The sequence below is a fragment of the Quercus lobata genome, chromosome 10 (genome assembly GCF_001633185.2).
Source record: "Quercus lobata isolate SW786 chromosome 10, ValleyOak3.0 Primary Assembly, whole genome shotgun sequence".
NCBI lineage: Eukaryota > Viridiplantae > Streptophyta > Magnoliopsida > Fagales > Fagaceae > Quercus > Quercus lobata.
In genome coordinates, this window is record NC_044913.1 from 6,742,982 (window position 1) to 6,760,658 (window position 17,677).

A 17,677-nucleotide genomic window follows, 5' to 3' on the forward strand; every position below is an offset into this window, starting at 1 on the left:
ACGCTTTGAGGAGTTTCTACATAAAATTGCTTTGTTTTTCAAAAAATTGGTTTTTCCAGAATTTCGATCAATCGAACTTATTTCTCGATCGATCAGAATTGCGATTAAAATTTTGGTTTGGCTCTGTGTGTTTTGATCGATGCTCGATTGGTTTTGGATCAATCGAAGACATTTTCAATCGATCGAATCTAATTTTCGATCAATCGAAAGTCGTATAGAGAGTTTTTTAAAACCTTTGTTTCTCACGTGTTTTGTCACTTTCAAACTATTTCAAAAACTCTTTTCTCTCTCTATTCGATTGGTCCAAGATTCCTAGCAAGATTTTTGTCGTTTTCTTCAAAATTTCTTCAAGGGTTTTTGTCTTCATACACCGGTAAGACCTTTTTACCCTTCTTTTTCAATTTATTTTCATTTTTCATGCATTTAAGGGATATTTTCGAACCTTGAAAAATTTGGGGATTTTGATGATTTAAGCTTTTTCTTTCACAATTGATCAATGGGTTTTTATTGTGGGACGTTATAAAATTGTTCTATGTGAATTAATTTGATCGATTTGATGAATTGAGAATTTTTAATTTTCTAGGGCTTGAAAGTACCCAAATTGGGGTTTTTGTTCAATTTGGTTTAACTTGATGAAATTGGCTTGTTAGATTGAATCATTTTATCATTATAATGTGTTATCTATCTTTTGTAATGATCAATTAGTCAATTTCTTGAAAATTGTACAAGTGATTTTTCAAAATTTTGGGGTTTTTGATATAAACTCTATGCTCAAGTCAATTTTGTGATTTTAAAGTTAAATTGAACTTATTCTCACTACATTAGGGCATGCATCATTTGATTATACTATTCATGCATCATATAGATTGTTATTTTCTATATTGTTTTATGCTAACTTGCAGTCTGCCCTTGGTTTTTCTTGTTTCCTTTTTGGTTCTTTTCTATTTGTCTTGTCCTTTCCTTAGCATCATGCCTAGGAAGACTAGAGATAATAGGACCTCCACTTCTTCTCCTTCCCCCACCTTTGATAGTGAGAGGTTCTTGAGTGAGAAAAACCAAGAAAACTTTGAGAAGCTTAACCTTAAGAGAAACATTTGGGCTAAGCGAAAGGTTCTATTAAATGAGCTAGATGGTGAGATTAGGAGAAACTTTGAGTGTAGGGGTTGGCTTCCTCTGCTAGACATTTCTCATCCTCCTTCGGCTACCTTGATTAGAGAGTTCTATTCGAACCTCTCTGTCCACTCCTATGATGCCAACACTCTAGTGAGGAGTTGGGTACGGGGTGTAGGGTACACCATTACCCCTTCGATAGTGGCTGATGCCCTTCGGGTGCCATTGGTCCAACATCCGGTTTATCCTTATGATGAATCTCCACCCCTTAATGACATTATGTCATTTATTACTGGTACTTCTATCCAGTGGGATTCCGATCCTCGGATCACCTTTCATGAGTTGACTGAGACTTATTATCTCTTTTTCTGGATTTCTTGCCATTCCATTTGGCCTATCTCTCATCTACACACCATTCCTTTGGAGAGATGTGCGTTTTTGTATGCTCTTGTTTCTGATGCTCCTATGAGTTTTCCTTATCTTTTCATTCGCTCTTTGATTAAGGTTCATAGGAATAGTTTTACTGCTCATGCTCTCTTCTTCCCCATTTTTATTCACCGGATTATTTTACATCTAGGTTTAGTTGAGTTTTCGGCTTCTGAGCCTGTCCATATCATAACTCCCATAAATGCCACCTTTCTTAGGTAGAAGGCTGCTCAGATGAGAGCTAGCTCAAAACGTCCTAGGGTTGAGCCTTCCGGTGTTACACCTCCTCCTCCCTCTTCTACAAGTGATACTATAGCTGAGGGGTCTGTAGATCTCATTGCTGCTACTGCTGTTCCTCCACCTTCTACCTCGGATGATTCAGACATTCAACGTATGTTGGAGACTATCATGACCATTCAAACGGCTCATGGTCAGATTTTGGTGGACATCTTTGTCGAGCTTCGTGCTTTGCGAGCAGATTTGGAGCATCTTCGACGATCGCCTCCTTTTGATGATAGATTATGATTGCCCTTTGGCATTCCATCACAAAAAAGGGGAGTACATTCGTGCTTTGTGAGCGGATTTGGAGCATCTTCAACAATCGCCTCCGTCGCCTCCTTTTGATGATGGATTATGATTGACCTTTGACATTCCGTCACAAAAAAGGGGAGTACATTTGTAGAGGGTTTTTGTAGTTAGGGGGAGATTTTTGTATTTGTGGAGCTATTAGATAGTATCTAGGTGCTTCATTTTTGGCACTTGATGTATTCTTTGTTTTGATTGGGTTATTCATGATAGGAGGAGATACATTGATTGTATATGTGTCTTGTTTCACATTGCTTATTGATTTATATTTACGAGGTTATTAATAATATATGTCTTTATTTTGTGTTATGTGAAATCAAGAAGTTATTTATGTTTTACTTGTATTTTCCACACATGCGTTTATGTGTTTGTTGAGTGTTTTAGGAAATATACAAATTGATTCAGTCATGCTGCTGTCTACACTTGCAACTAATAGATAGTAGTTAGGTTGAATTTGTTGTGTTGGGCAATATTTTTGTAATAGGCTGTTTTTGTAAACTTTGATCATTTTTGTTTAGTTTGTGTTTTCTCATGGATTGCCAAAGGGGGAGTTTATTGGGTTCTAAGACTTTAGGTTTAAAAGTATTAGAACTTCAATTTGTATTGTTGGCAAACCATGATCAAAACGTTTTAGTCTTGTTTAGACTTGCTCAAAGTATGTGGTTGTATGTAAAGTTGGAATCGAGTAGTTGTAAGATTTATTATGTAAATCTGTCTGGATCAATCAATCGAGAATTAGACTCGATTGATTGAAACTCATGCAGATTGTTTTTCTGCAAAATTTTCCAACTCAACCCAAGCCCGTTTGACGTGTAGGGTTTTATGTTTTGTCTTAAGTATAAAAAGAAAAACCCTAGCCATGTTTTTGGTTTCTCATTATGTTGTGGTTGTGAATCTTTTGTGAGATCAAGAGGTGGTTGCCTTTACACATACTTAGGATTTCCAAGATTCAAGATTATGTCAAGAACTTGGTGATCGGTCTAGTTGCTGCAATAAGAGCTTAAAGATACACAAACAGGGATGCTTGTACTTGCTGTGAATTCAAGAAAGAAGTAGTCCATAGACTCGGAGCTATCACGTGGTTGTGGTAGTAAATTTCCTACTCGAGGTAGCAATGATGTTAGTGGTCTAAGTCGCTATTGTGTAAACTTCAATTCTTTCATAGTAAATTCGTTTTACCTTGAGGATAGCTATGTTAAATTCTCCCCAGGTTTTTACCGGTTTGGTTTTCCTGGGTCATCATATCTTTGTGTTCTTTATTTTCCACACTTTACATTGATATGATATATTTGTGTTAACCTAGATTTGTTAATTTACCTAAGTTAATCACTTGGCTAAATAACTAGGTTAATATGGTTGTGTTCTAAGGGGTCTAAAAACAAACAATTAAGATTACAGCTAGCTGGTCTAATTACAAACCTTTCATTTATTTGAGAAAAAAAATTGTAGGATTACTTTATCTTAAAAGAAATTTATCTTATAGTAAACAAGAAATTATCTAAAAAATAAAAAGAAATCTTTTTCTTTTGGTGGATAATTCAATAGTTACAAGTTATAACACTGAAGTGGGAAGATTTGAATCCTAATTAAATGTCTCTATTTATTAACGAATTCTCTAAGGACATTCATTTAGGAAATGCTATTAGGAACTTCTTATGAAAAAAGAAAAAAAGTAACTGGTTTTTTTTTCAATTTTTATATTTTCTATAAAAGTAGTATTGAAACTTTCATAAAAAAATTTATTAACAAATGTACTAAGAGCACCATTAACGTGACCCATAAGTTAATATAAGATCAAAACATTATTATTATTATTACCTGAATGTTTGAACTTTTCTTTTTTCTTTTTTTCAACATTCTGTATTGAAAAAAGGAAGGTCATATCATACATGACTAAGATCTCTTTCTAAATAAGTTAAAGTTGTCCAAGATATTATTAATATAAAATATATATATATATATATATATATATATTCAAGATGATGTGCAAAGTCAATTGGTTAATATATTTAATATTATCAAAAAATTAGATAAACAAATTAATTAAAAAAAATGTAACATAGTCAATGATATGGCTCAATCGGAGCATTGCAATATTAAATATTATATTTCAACTTTTAAATATTACTAGTCGCTAACCTGTGTAATACAAGGAAAAATTTATCAAAATATATATATTCATATTAAGAAATTTGAAGAAGAGTAACATAATTAAATTTTTTTTTTTTAAATCTTGATAATATTTTTATTTTTTCTAGAAGCCAAAAACCTGTTTTCTCATACCCCAAAAAGATATGCTTTTATTTCTAAACTATATACGGGTTTAGATTGAAGAATGTGATCATGTAAGCCAATATTAGCGATTTTCGATGCAACTCACTACTCTAGAAGATTGAGGTGAAAGTTCTTGGACCCTTGTGCATTGAAGTATAATTGCCACTTAAAGCCTCACTAAACACGGTATAATTGTAAAGGTACATGGTTTGCCATCTTCGTAAAGTGCAGACACGTACAAAAATACATAGAAAAAGACATCAACCGAAACGCCGGCAAAAAGTTTTACATGATATCTCTCTCTCTCCACCTGATATTATCAAGGTCCAACCCCTCTCTTACATATTTTAAAACCCCTCTTGTGTTCTCAACCAAGCTCTCTCTCTCTCTCGCTCTCTCTCTCTCTCTGCACCATGGACAGGGTCAGATTCAACAGAGACCCTTTAAGAGAAAGCAAAGGGTCTGTAACCCTGCAAAAGAAGCTGGCAATGGAGGCTCAGCGTAAAACAGAACAAGTTCCAGACTTGACCGATTTCATGAACGACATGTTCTTTGGGACAGTGAACGTGGAGAGCAGCAAGAAAGTTTATAGCTTGACAGGTGGGGGTTGTATGGACGAGAACTATGATTTTGAGAGCAGCACTAAGAGCAGTAGTAGCAGGCAGACTCAAGAATGGCTTGAAGAAGCCAAGCGCATGGTGGCTTCATCTCCTTCTCGCTCTGAGACACCCCCTAGATTTATTGGGTCACCAAGATTTGTAGCGGCTCATGGAAGTCCATCATTGCTGGATCGAAGAGACCCTCTTTCTAGGTCTGCCAGAAGGTATAAAATAGCTCTCTAACAAATACAAATCATCGGTACCATTTTGTTGTGTTCTATTTTATATTCTATCAATTACAACCTTTTAAGTTCTATGCGTATCTTAGCTTATATTCATTTCAAAGCATTTTCCAAGGAGAAATAATAATAGAAATACAATTTTGCATTAAAATTAAAGCCTTCTTATGCTTTGAAACAGAGATATATATGTGATAACTATGAACCACTTGACTTAATTTGATGCTTATTAGTAGTTAAAAATAATTGTTTTCCATTACTTTTGTAACATGTTTGTTTGTTGCGATTATTGAAAGGAATGTACATGACAGAACATAATAAATTTGTTAAAGATTTGTAATTTCTTTATTTTCGTTAGAACTTGGATTAAAGGCCCAATAGCCTAGTAGGCAATAAAAATTAAGGTCGTAGTATGTATCGTGCCATTCTCAGACTTCTGTAACTGGCGCACAAGGCACAACCACAGAAGTTGCGTGGCTAAACAGAACTCCTTTGTTTGATGGAATTTGCAGACTTGTGTTCTGTAGTTATAAGTTTCAATATATTGTATTACAATTAGAATTCTTAAAATAACTTCACCATATCCACTCATTTTTAAATATGGGATTTAGATTGTGACACATTGCCAACATTTAAACAAATATTGACTTTTTTTTAGGAAGTATTTTTTTAATTATTTAAATTATTGATGAAGTATCAAAATCCAATTCACTCATTTCAAAATAGATGAATGAGATTTTAGAATTCCATCATAAAGTAACATTGAGACCACTAAGGGAGCAATTTGGATTTCAATTTTTAATTCAGATGACTAGAAATTGAATAAAGTATGGGGTGATAAAATTTTTTGTATTGATGAAATTTATGAACGAATTTGAGTTTTATTAATACATGGATTTGAAATGGGTAGGTGTGAGATGTCATTTTAAATCCAAATAGTACATCTTGAGCAAAAACCTCTAAAACTCACTTCATGATATACCGTTTGCTAAGAAATTTCAAGTAATTGTTCTTCAAATCCCATTATTTTGAAATCCTTAAATCCAAACATAACCTACGCTCTGTTTGTTTCGCTGGAAAATATTCTATAAAGATAGTTTTCCACATTTTCCAGTGTTTGGTAGCACAAAAAAAACTGGTCAACGGAAAACTATCTTTAGTCAATGGAAAATCTTAATAAAAATAAGGCTTATTTTCTATAGGTTGTTTTCCAATTTTTTTTTTTTTTGAAAACAATCTCTCTCTCACGGTACGCTCTCTCACTCTTTCTCTCTTCCCTTTTCTTTTTCTTTCCTCACACCCTCACTGTCACTAACTCTGGTCTCCCCTCTTCCATAGATCTCTCTCTCTCTCTCTCTCTCCATGTTTCTCTTCCCCTTTATAACAAAGTTCTCTAATTAGATTTTTTCCCCCTCATTGCTCAATAATTATTTCATTCATCTTTACCAACTTGCAAAGGAGAACATATTTGCAATGGTAATTATTTCATTCATTTCTACCAAAATCCCAATTCTTTACTTTGAATTTCAAACTTGATTTTATTTTTTTCTCTAAGAAATTTTTGGTTTGATGGATTCTAGGTAGTTCTTTTTTGCACATAAAAGTGCTAAAAAAATATTAAAAATAAAAAATAAGAAGAAAGAATGAATGAAGTAAAAGAAGAAAATTTTAAACATAATCCCTATACGGCTCTAAATTGCTTTTACATGAGATAATCTTTACAGTAAATTAATAATATTGTTATATAATGAATGATAATTGTTTAGGAGAATTGTATTTGTTGGTGGATACATTATGCAGATACTATGCAGTGATAATATATTATGTAGATACATTATATAAATACATAATTTTGAGTAATATTAAAGACTTGTGGTTGACCATAGTAGGCAATTAGTGTACCAGCAAAAAGATTAGACAATTAAAAGTTATTGTTATTTGTACTTATTAGAGATGTATTCCCATATCAATTTTATGTATATAGACAAATGGTTGATATATATATATATATATATATATATATATATGTATGGACATTACTGTCCATATATATGAGTAAGATGAGGAACTTTTCCTTTTTCGTTCTTTTTCCTTGACACCGATGCTGGAAAGAAGAGAGAAGGTTCCTTCTTTTTCCTTTAAGTCTAGCACGCGTTTTTTTGAAAGTAAAGGGGTATTTGATATACTATTTCAAACAACAATTTTCAGTTTTTAAATAATATTACACTTACTTGTTTCTCTGATCTAATGGTTTTCAGGTATCCAACACCTGCTAACATTAGACTGTAAAATGTTCTTGTGAGTGTTTTGTTTGAATCCTTGAAGTAACTAGCTTACTATCAAGGCTTGTAGGGCTTTGTTTCTTGGGGTTCCGGGAAACAGTGAGTGCTTTGAGTGTTTGATCTAACAGTTTTTCTCTATGGACAATATCATGAATGGATGGAAAAAACTATCCCTCTCAGATAGAGAAGGGGGTGAATTCAAATTTCAAGCGCAGCACAAATCTCAAGAGTTCTCGATTGTGGCGAAGTTCTTCACACCTAGAGCTCTAAATGTGGAAGCAATAGCACGCACCTTTAACCCTATCTGGAGATCAAAGAATGGGTTTCAGATCCAAAATCTTGGTGACCATCGATTATTGTTCATATTTGAAAATAAATCAGATGTGGAAAGGGTCTTTCGCAATGAGCCATGGAGCTTTGACAAGCATGTTATTGTACTACAATACTTTAACAAAACCCTCCCTTTGCGTGATGTGGTGTTTAAGGAGACTGTTTTTTGGGTTCAAGTGCATGACATACCGATTACATACATGAACCAAGCTACGGCAGAAGCATTGTGTGCATCGATTGGAGAGGTGATACATGTGCCGGGGAATTCTACCTTGGGCGGACGAGGTTTTATGAGGGTCCGGGTTCGAGTGGATGTTACTCAACCCCTTTGTCGTGGTAGAGTGGTGACTTTGGAGAGTGGTGAGCAGTCATGGGTGGCCTTTAAGTATGAGCGACTGCCAATTCTTTGTTATTGGTGTGGACGTCTAAACCATACCGATAAGGACTGTGAAGAATGGATTCAGAGTAATGGCACCCTCAAGCTAAAGGACAAAAGGTATGATTCTAGCATTAGAGCCTTGCCTTTCTATCCCTCAAGCAAAAATTCTGTTTGTGTGCCTGGTTATTTTGAAACACAGAAATAGAAAATCAAAGAGAGGGCGACTTTCACGATGAAATCCAATCGGAGAGGAGAGTCGGATGTCCAGTGCCGGCAACAGGAAAAACCAAATAAGGAAGGTGCGCCTAGTCCGGATGAATTTAATGCTGACTTGAATCCAGACAAGCCGGTTTCACCGCCTATTTTTCAGAGTCAACATGAGGCCGTTAATGATGATACAATCAATCCCATTAATTCAGAGCGCACGTCCAGGGATTCTAATCTGCATGGGGTTAGCCAGCTTCCCGATAATTTATTGGATGACATGGTGGAATTCACTGGGTCTAATGAGGCCCGTGTTGGGCTAAGCCCAACCAGCATTGGAAGTAAAAAGGCTCCACTTGTGAGACCAGGCCTGGTAAGTGAATTCTCAGCTAAATGGGTGAGGATGGCTCGGCCCAATATTCATTACGTAGAAGTTAATAACGTTGCACAGCTGGGAAAGCGCCATGTTGAAGCTTCTTCCTCTGAACATCCAGAAGCAAAGCGTCGTTTGCAACAGAATGAGGCTTCACAGCCACTCTCTTTCTCAACGGTGGAGGCTGCCCAGCAGCCCCGCCGATTCCAATGAGTTGGCTATGCTGGAACGTGCGGGGGCTTGGGAACCAACGCACCGTTCATGAGCTTGAATCGATAATGCGGGCGCAAGATCCTGCTGTCCTGTTCTTGGTCGAGACATGGGCAAACGATGATAGGCTTTCTAAGATTTGTGATGACTTGCATTTTGATGAGAAATAGGTAGTTCCAAGAGTGACAAGGGCTGGCGGTTTGGCCCTCTTATGGAAGAACACAATTCAGATTGATGTGGACTCCTCTTCTCTCAATCATATAGACATTATAGTCAACAAAGGGAAGGAGGATTCATGGAGGTTCACGGGTATTTATGGGTTTCTGGAGGCTAGCCGGAAAAGTGACACTTGGAATTTACTGCGTAATCTCCATCGGAAATACACCCTTCCGTGGTTGTGCGCCGGCGATTTCAATGAAATTCTAATGTCACATGAAAAGCTTGGAGGGGGACTAAGAAGTGCAGCAACGATGAGTGAATTCAGAGAAGTTGTGGATGATTGTGGGTTCATGGACTTAGGTTATGTGGGGAAAAAATATACTTGGAGAGGCAAGAGAGTTGATACCATGGTATTGGAGAGACTTGACCGTGCTCTTGCTACTCATTCTTGGCTTGCTCAGAATCCAGCTACTAGAGTTCAATGCATTCGGTCCAATGTTTCAGATCATTATCCCATTATTATTAATCCTAAAGGGGTTGCAGATAGACCTTGCAAACCCTTTAGGTTTGAACACATGTGATTGAAAGAAAGTGGGTGTGGTGATACCATCAAGGAAGCATGGCTGTCTCCTTCCCCCGTTTCAAGCTCTCCGTTGATGCATGACAAAATAAAGCTTTGTGGTATTAGGCTTATGGAGTGGAGCAAGAGATCCTTTGGCAGCGTGAGGAAGCAGTTGGAGGAAAAATCAAAACTTCTGGAAAAGGCTGAATTTGCAGCGACAAGGGGAGCAGACTATGAGCCAGTGAGATTACTAAAATTGGAGGTTAATGAATTGTTGGACAAAGAGAGCTTAATGTGGCAGCAGAGGGCTAGAACTTTGCTTCTTAAGTGTGGTGATCAAAACACACGATTTTTCCACAACAAAGCTTCTCAGAGATTTCGACGCAATAGGATTGTGGGTTTATTGGATGATTCTAATTCATGGTGCACAGAGACTAAGCAGGTGGCTGATATTATAGTTGGGTTTTATTCAAGGTTGTTCACATCTGAGAGACCATCCAATGCCCAAGGTATTTTGGAAGTGATACAACCAATAGTCACTGAAGAGATAAACACCAACCTAACTAGAGATTTTACTAGACAAAAGGTTGATCTTGCTTTGAAGGAGATGGCCCCACTTAAGGCTCCAGGACCCGATGGTATGCCTCCTCTTTTCTTTCAGTCTTTTTGGCCTTTGATTGGTGATGATGTCTCTAAAGCTGTCCTGGATTGTTTACAATCATGTTATATCCCTAAAGAGTTCAATTACACATATGTGACTCTTATTCCTAAAGTGAAAAATCCTGTAAAAATTGCTGAGTTCAGACCGATAAGTTTGTGTGATGTTATTTATAAATTGATTTTAAAGGTTCTAGCAAACCGATTGAAACCTTTATTGCCTTCTATTGTGTCTGAGAATCAAAATGCCTTTCAAGCTGGGAGGGTAATCACAGACAATATCCTCATGGAATTTGAAACTTTACATTACATGAAAACTCAGCAAACTGGTTCCACAGGTTTTATGGCTCTCAAACTCGACATGAGTAATGCGTATGACCGAGTTGAATGGTCTTTCCTGGAATGCTTGTTAAGAAAGTTGGGTTTTCATAACCGTTGGGTTGATCTTATGATGGAGTGCATTACTACTGTCTCTTACTCCATTCTGATCAATGGGGAGCCTTCACAAACCATCTATCCTAGTAGAGGATTGCGACAAGGGGATCCTATCTCTCCATACCTATTCCTCCTAGTTACAGAGGGTTTGCATGGCCTTATTTCCAAAGCGGCCACTTCTGGTGATATTAGAGGTATATCTATTTGCAGGAATGAACCTCGCTTAACCCACTTATTTTTTGCAGATGATAGCCTTCTTTTCTGTAGAGCTTCTTTACAGGAATGCAATCACATACAAACCCTTCTAGCTACTTATGAACAAGCTTCTGGGCAACAGCTAAATCGGGAGAAGACAACGCTGTTCTTCAGTAAAAATACGGGCATTGAGGTCCAAGAATCTATCAAAGATTTGTTGGGGGTTCCGGAGATTAAGCAGTATGAAAAATACTTAGGCTTACCATATTTTGTGGGCAAGCGAAAGAAAGCAAGCTTGGCCTACATTAAAGATCGGATTTGGTCTAAGCTCCAAGGGTGGAAAGAGAAGCTCCTCTCCCAAGCTAGTAGAGAAGTCCTTCTAAAGGCAGTGATACAAGCGATCCCAGCCTACTCTATGAGTTGTTTTAAACTCCCCATTTCACTTTGCCAGGAGATTGAGACTATGATTCGACAATTTTGGTGGGGACAGCGTGGTACAAGAAGACGTATTCATTGGGTAAAATGGTGCACTTTGTGTAGGTCAAAAGCCTATGGAGGTATGGGGTTTCGGGAACTCAGAAATTTTAATGACGCCATGCTAGCCAAGCAAGTATGGCGCCTATTAAAAAATCAAGACTCCCTTTTTTACAGGTTCTTTAAATCAAAATATTTCCCACATGGGTCTATTTTTTATGCTAAAGACACTAAAGGGTCTTTTGCATGGAAGAGCATTTTGAAGGGTAGAGAACTCATTAAGGGGGGATTGAGGTGGAGAATTGGGGATGGTGCACAAGTGCGTATTTTTCATGATTCTTGGCTGCCTGGGTCTCAACATGGTAAGGTTTTTTCCCCTGCCCCTGAAAACCATGAAAATGCCTTGGTTTATAGCTTAATTAACCATGAAGATAGGAGTTGGAATATGGCTGAGATTGACAGAGTGTTTTTACCTGATGAGGCAGCCACCATCAAGGCTATCCCACTGAGTTTGTTTGCTCAGAAAGACCTCCCTTTTTGGCCGTTTTCCCGTGATGGAAGGTTTTCGGTAAAATCTGGTTATCACCGTTTAATGGAGCTTGATGAAACAGAGCTGCATGGTACGACGTACACTAGGACTGCATCTCCAGTTTGGAAGGCCATTTGGCGCATGAACGTGCCAAATCGTGTAAAGTCTCTCGTATGGCGAGCTGGGAGAGATGCCCTTCCTACACGGGTGAATTTGGTCCGGCGAAGAGTTCTTACTAATGCGTTATGCCCAGAATGCAAGGTGTAGTCAGAGGACACGCAGCATGCTCTCTGGTCCTGCCCGATTCTAAAGGATGTGTGGAAAGTGAATTTTGAAAAGCTTGTGGCAGACACAGGATCTTGCTCCAGTTTTCTGGAAGTTCTGGAACGTGCGGCAGCGGAAAAACCGTCATTGGACCTGTTTGCTATGATATTAGCGGAAATCTGGCAGCGCCGAAACAGAGCTCATGTGGGAGAGCCTACTGTACCGGTCTGCCAGGTTGCTCTTAAGGCCACTTGTGCGCTTCAGGAATTCCAGCAGCTCCGCCCCATTCATGCTGTGATACCAAGAACAGCCCGTGCAGTAAAATGGAGGCCTCCCTCTGCGCCATGTGTGAAGGCAAACTTCGACAGTGCTATCTTCTCCCAAGATGGACTAGCTGGCGCCAGCGTGATAATCCGAAATGAGCAAGGATTGGTTATGGCTGCTTTATCACAACAAATTCCATCACCTGCTTCGGTGGAGATGGTGGAGGTGTTAGCGGCTCGTCAGGCTCTAGTTTTTGCTAGGGAACTTGGGTTTGACAGGATGATCTTGGAGGGTGACTCTGAGACAGTTATCAAGGCTATTCTTGGTGACTATATGGACTGCTCTTATATGGGTTATGTACTGCAGGATATTAAGTTGTTGTTTTCTAGTTTTTCTTTTATTTCAGTCAAGCATATTCATAGGGAAGGAAATTGTGTTGCCCACAAACTTGCTAGACGGGCTATTAGAGATCCTTTTCTTGTCTGGATGGAGGCTGTTCCTCCAGATATTTTTGATGTTTATCAACTTGATCTTTTGAGGATGCATTAATAAATTATTAACCCAAGGGGGTTGTTTCTCAAAAAAAAAAAATATATATGAGTAAGATGAGTGATAGAGATCATGAAAATTTGAAAACTAATTTTGATTGTATCTATTGTCAAAATTTTAGTATGAAAACCAAATTCATTCTTGGTTTTTTATTTTATTTTATTTATATTAATTACATTAGTTGGTTTACATAATACACATGTTTTAAATTACACAAGAAATATAAAAAATAAAAATTTGCGTACCAAACTCCAGAAAACATTCTCAAGCTCATTTTCAAGGTCGTTACCAAACACTGGAAAATGATATAGTTTTCTAGAAAATGCTCTTTGGAAAATGAACAATTTTCCAGAAAACGTTTATGCTAAAACAAACAGAGCGCTAGAACAACCTACAAGCCTACAAAAAAGATCTGAGCTTTACATGGGCTTTTCTTCTTAGTGCAGTTGCTTTTGGGCTTTGGGGGGATTTTTTTTTCTTTTTTCTTTTTTATGTGCATTGAAAAAATGAATAAAATAAATAGTAAAATACAATTAACATTTTTTTAGGTTTGGGCTAATATCATCAAGTTTCAAGATTTTTCAAAACTTTCAAAACTGACCAAATTTGGTTCCTAATTACTATGAAAAAAAAATGAGTGATGATTTATAACCATTGGTCAATTTTGAAAAATCTAACTTGAATTAGTTAAAATTTTTTTTTTTTATGAAAAATAATAATAATAGAACCTCACAAACTGAAACGGCTACTTTGTTGTTGAAACAGGAACAGAGCAGTGGAGAAATCCTCTCAAAATCAGCAAAAGCAAAACACACTCGCAACACCTCCTTTGACAACCTTAACACTACTACCACCACAACAACACCAACTCCTTCAGATTCATCCCCTGCTTCTGCAGTCCAAAAATGGTTCTCCAACATCCTCAAGCCCTCCAATAACAACCCCACACCACCATCACTCCCTTCCACTCCAGACCCTCCAACTCCCAATCAAACTCTGCCACCTCGCCAGCTCCCTCACTGCAAGTCCCGGTTCCAAACTGACCCTTCCTCCCCTCGCCCACAGGGAATCCCAACCCCTTCACGCCTCAACAACTCAACCCCAACATTACTACCAGACAGTCTTGTTGAGAAGCAGCAACAACAACAGCAACAGCAGAAGCAGAAGCTGGTTCTGTCTCCACCTAGGAACCTTGTTGAGTCAGCACACCGGAGGTCGATATCTTTGTACACATGTTCATTTGATAAGATTGCTCCAAAGCTCAAAGCTACTACTAATGTTGGAGAAGAGTTTAAGGAAGAGGAAGAATATTCTGTTGATGATGTTAGTCTTAATGGGTTCTTGAAACAGCAGAGGATCAAGGCTAAGAAGCTCTTGAATGGGGAGCTTAATGCCAAGGCACAGATTGTGCTCTCTGGGCCTTCTAACAGTTAAGTATAGAGAAGTCACTTTTATTTGTTTTCAATTGATGAGAAAACAAATCATGGGTTTTGGATTTTATATGGAAACAAGATGACTTGTGATGCAAGTAACAAAATTAGAGTGCATTTCTTTGTATTTTTGCTGACTGATTATATTGCTAAACGTACAATAGAAAATTAGGGGTTTTTTTTTTTTTTTCCTTTTTTGGCATAGGACCTGTCATGAGTTGATTCCTAGCTTTACTGATCAGCCACATGTACCCCTTATCAGGAATGCCTTCCTGAAGTCACAATTTATCTTATTCTTTTTTTCCTCAAGGAAAGAGAGAGAATTATATATATATATATATATATTTATTGATTGGGTCCCATTGAATGTGTGATGTTTTTTGGGATGCAGGTACAAGTTCCATAGTGGCGGCTATATGTTACGCGTGGCTATTGGAGAATAGGATGAGTAACAATAAGGGTGAAGGTTATGGCGAGGGGTGTGTGGTGGTGCCTGTGATTAATGTGAGGAGGAGGAGGACGTGGAAGCAAAGGCAGGCTGCTTGATTGCTTTACCATGTTGGTGTTGATGCAACCTCATTGCTCTTTGCTGATGAGGTATTCCTTTAGTGTTTGTTAATTTGAAATCTCATTTAAAAATCATTGATAAAGTTGCCCTTTTACAATGATACATATTTATAAAATTGTTGACATATACTTGTTAGAGCAAATGGAGAGTAATTGCAACAACTAATTCTCTAATCATGATAAAATACTCTTGTAAGTTTGTTTCTATCTGGAGTCCAAAATCAGATCTGATTTTTTAAGCACCCATTTGCACTGAAAAATGATGTATGGGCAAGGGCAAGAAATGGTAAGTGAACACATTGGAGAAGATGTATCAAGTCATAATAGCTTTTCTCAAGAGCAATAACTATGGAGATTAATTTGCAATTGGATAATGCTCTGTTTATGAACAATGAATTGTAATATCCCTTTTTTTTTTTTTAAATCTTTTATAGAACATACAGTCTTTGTACAGTGTTAGCTCACGGCAATGAAAATATCTCTTTCTCACATAAGCAAATGATTTTGTAAATTGGTGCCAGGTGAACTTGGAGAGTCTAATGATGGCTGGGCAATTAAGCATAGTCGTGGTTGGGCAAGATATCCTCAGAACTAATAGCGAGGTCCGTATACACTAATCATAGATGAAGTTGAAATTGAAGTGTGTAAGAAAGTATCGTTTTCAAGGGAAGTGCACTTTTAAGGCATAGTTGAATTTGTCTACTGAACTTCATACCATTGGTTGTCTTAATAGGTTGAATCTCAGTGCACTGTTCTTACAGATAATTACTGTGAAGAGGCCTATGATCTACTCCAAACCCCTGTGCTGAAGAAACTTTTGGTGAATTACATTAACTAAGTTGTGGAACAATAAAGTCCTTTTTCCTTATCTTTTTCTCTCTGAAATGGTTTATGACAGATTGGTTTTTCTGGATTACAATTCTCACTGGATTTTAATGTGTTTCAGCTTGCAGGTATTCTGTTAGACACACAGAATCTGAAAACATATGATAAATCCTCTATGACAAGAGATTCAGAGGCAGTTCAGTTGCTATTGGTTGGCTCAGCCCCCAGTTACAGATATTCTCTTTATGATCAATGTATGCTTTTATGGTTTTTCAGAATTGTTATTAAGAAAGTGTTAAGTCAATTATTTTATCATAATTTAAAGCACCTGATTCTTTATACCCTACCAGTGAAGGAAGAACAAAGAGAAATCTTTTCTTGAATCTTTGCAGCACAATTATGGGAAACCACCTAATGAAAGTAAGCTACCTATACTCACATGTTCTACTCTAATGGGATGATTTTGTTAATCATGGCCATTGAATCCCCTTGTTCAATCTTGTCTCTTCAGTTGTCAGGTCTAAGGACTTTGAATTTTACGGGTCACATGAATTTCAAATGGTTAAAACAAGTTCACTATAACTGTTTTACAGTTTGATTATAAATTATTCTTATTGGGACAAAGGATATATTGATGGCACCAAATATCAAGATTGAGAGGTTGATGAATTTTTTTATCAATTGAGATTCTAAAGCCCCTTGTTGCTGCTTTTATAAAAGTGTATCACTGCTTTAGTAAATATCACAACTGTAATTTAGAATGATTGAGAAATCTACCTATTGGTGCCACTCAAGGTTGCCTAGTGGCTCAATAACACTCATGGATTTTTATTGCTTGGAATTGCCCTGTGTCTAAACCATCCAACTTGAACTCATGTACTTTAGGTCCATGTGGAATCAAGGTTAGAGTTTTCTGTTGCTACTACCTGTTAATTATAAAAGAATATTTCACTTGGCTAGATGTTACTAATGGAAATTAATTTCACTCAATTCATTATTATTATTATTGTTGTTATTATTATTATTATTATTTTTTTTTTTTTTTTTGGAGCTTGAAAGTGTCTATACAGAATCTAAAGATGACCTTTCTTACATGTTCCTTCAAGCATTGCATAATTATACTGAAATTTTATTCTGTGTGAAACTTAATTATGTTTGTGCATGCGACATTTAGAATTGGTTTCACATTCAACATGATGATTTTCTCTTCCAACTTAAAATTATATCTTATCTAACTTCTTTCCAGTGTCAATTGGCAACCTTCTGTTAAACATTCAGATTTTCAAACTTTTTGAAATTTCTCTATTTTTGATTTTTTGGTCATTACAGATGACCTTGATAGTCTGGCACATGCAGAGCATAGGGTTCTAGAGAAGAAGCCAACCTCAGCATCTCACCTTGAAGACATCATACACAATTCAGACAAGAATCCTAGCAATGCTGGAAGTGCAAAAACTAACAGGGTTTCACCAAAAACAAGTTAATTCCCATTCTTTATACCCTTTATGCATCTGTGCATCTGTTGTCATCTAAATAATAGAGAATCTTACACTGCAAAACAAATATTTTTAAGTAATTGTTACACTGAATATTAGTGGCTCTTTAGACCACATTTTTACTTATTTTATTTCAATTCTAAATCCCACTTCATCCTTCTCACCCTGAAGACATCATACACAACTCAGACAAGAATCCTAGCAACGCTGGAAGTGGAAAAACTAACAGAGTTTCACCAAAAATAGGTAAAATCCCATTC

General features: G+C 36.9%; 2 protein-coding genes across 2 annotated transcripts; both read left to right on the plus strand.

Annotated features, from left to right (window-relative positions):
- The first annotated feature begins 7,664 nt into the window (after window positions 1-7,664).
- On the plus strand, window positions 7,665-8,429 carry LOC115964275 (uncharacterized protein At4g02000-like). The gene has a single exon (XM_031083618.1). It carries the CDS (start codon window positions 7,665-7,667, stop codon window positions 8,427-8,429), a length of 765 nt encoding a protein of 254 aa, XP_030939478.1.
- Window positions 8,430-9,079: 650 nt separating this feature from the next.
- Window positions 9,080-14,533, plus strand: LOC115964277. The gene is made up of 5 exons (XM_031083619.1): window positions 9,080-9,124; window positions 9,182-9,735; window positions 9,859-12,193; window positions 12,290-13,066; window positions 13,865-14,533. The coding sequence occupies exons 1-5, from the start codon at window positions 9,080-9,082 to the stop codon at window positions 14,531-14,533; spliced, it is 4,380 nt and encodes a 1,459-aa protein (XP_030939479.1).
- Window positions 14,534-17,677: the final 3,144 nt, after the last annotated feature.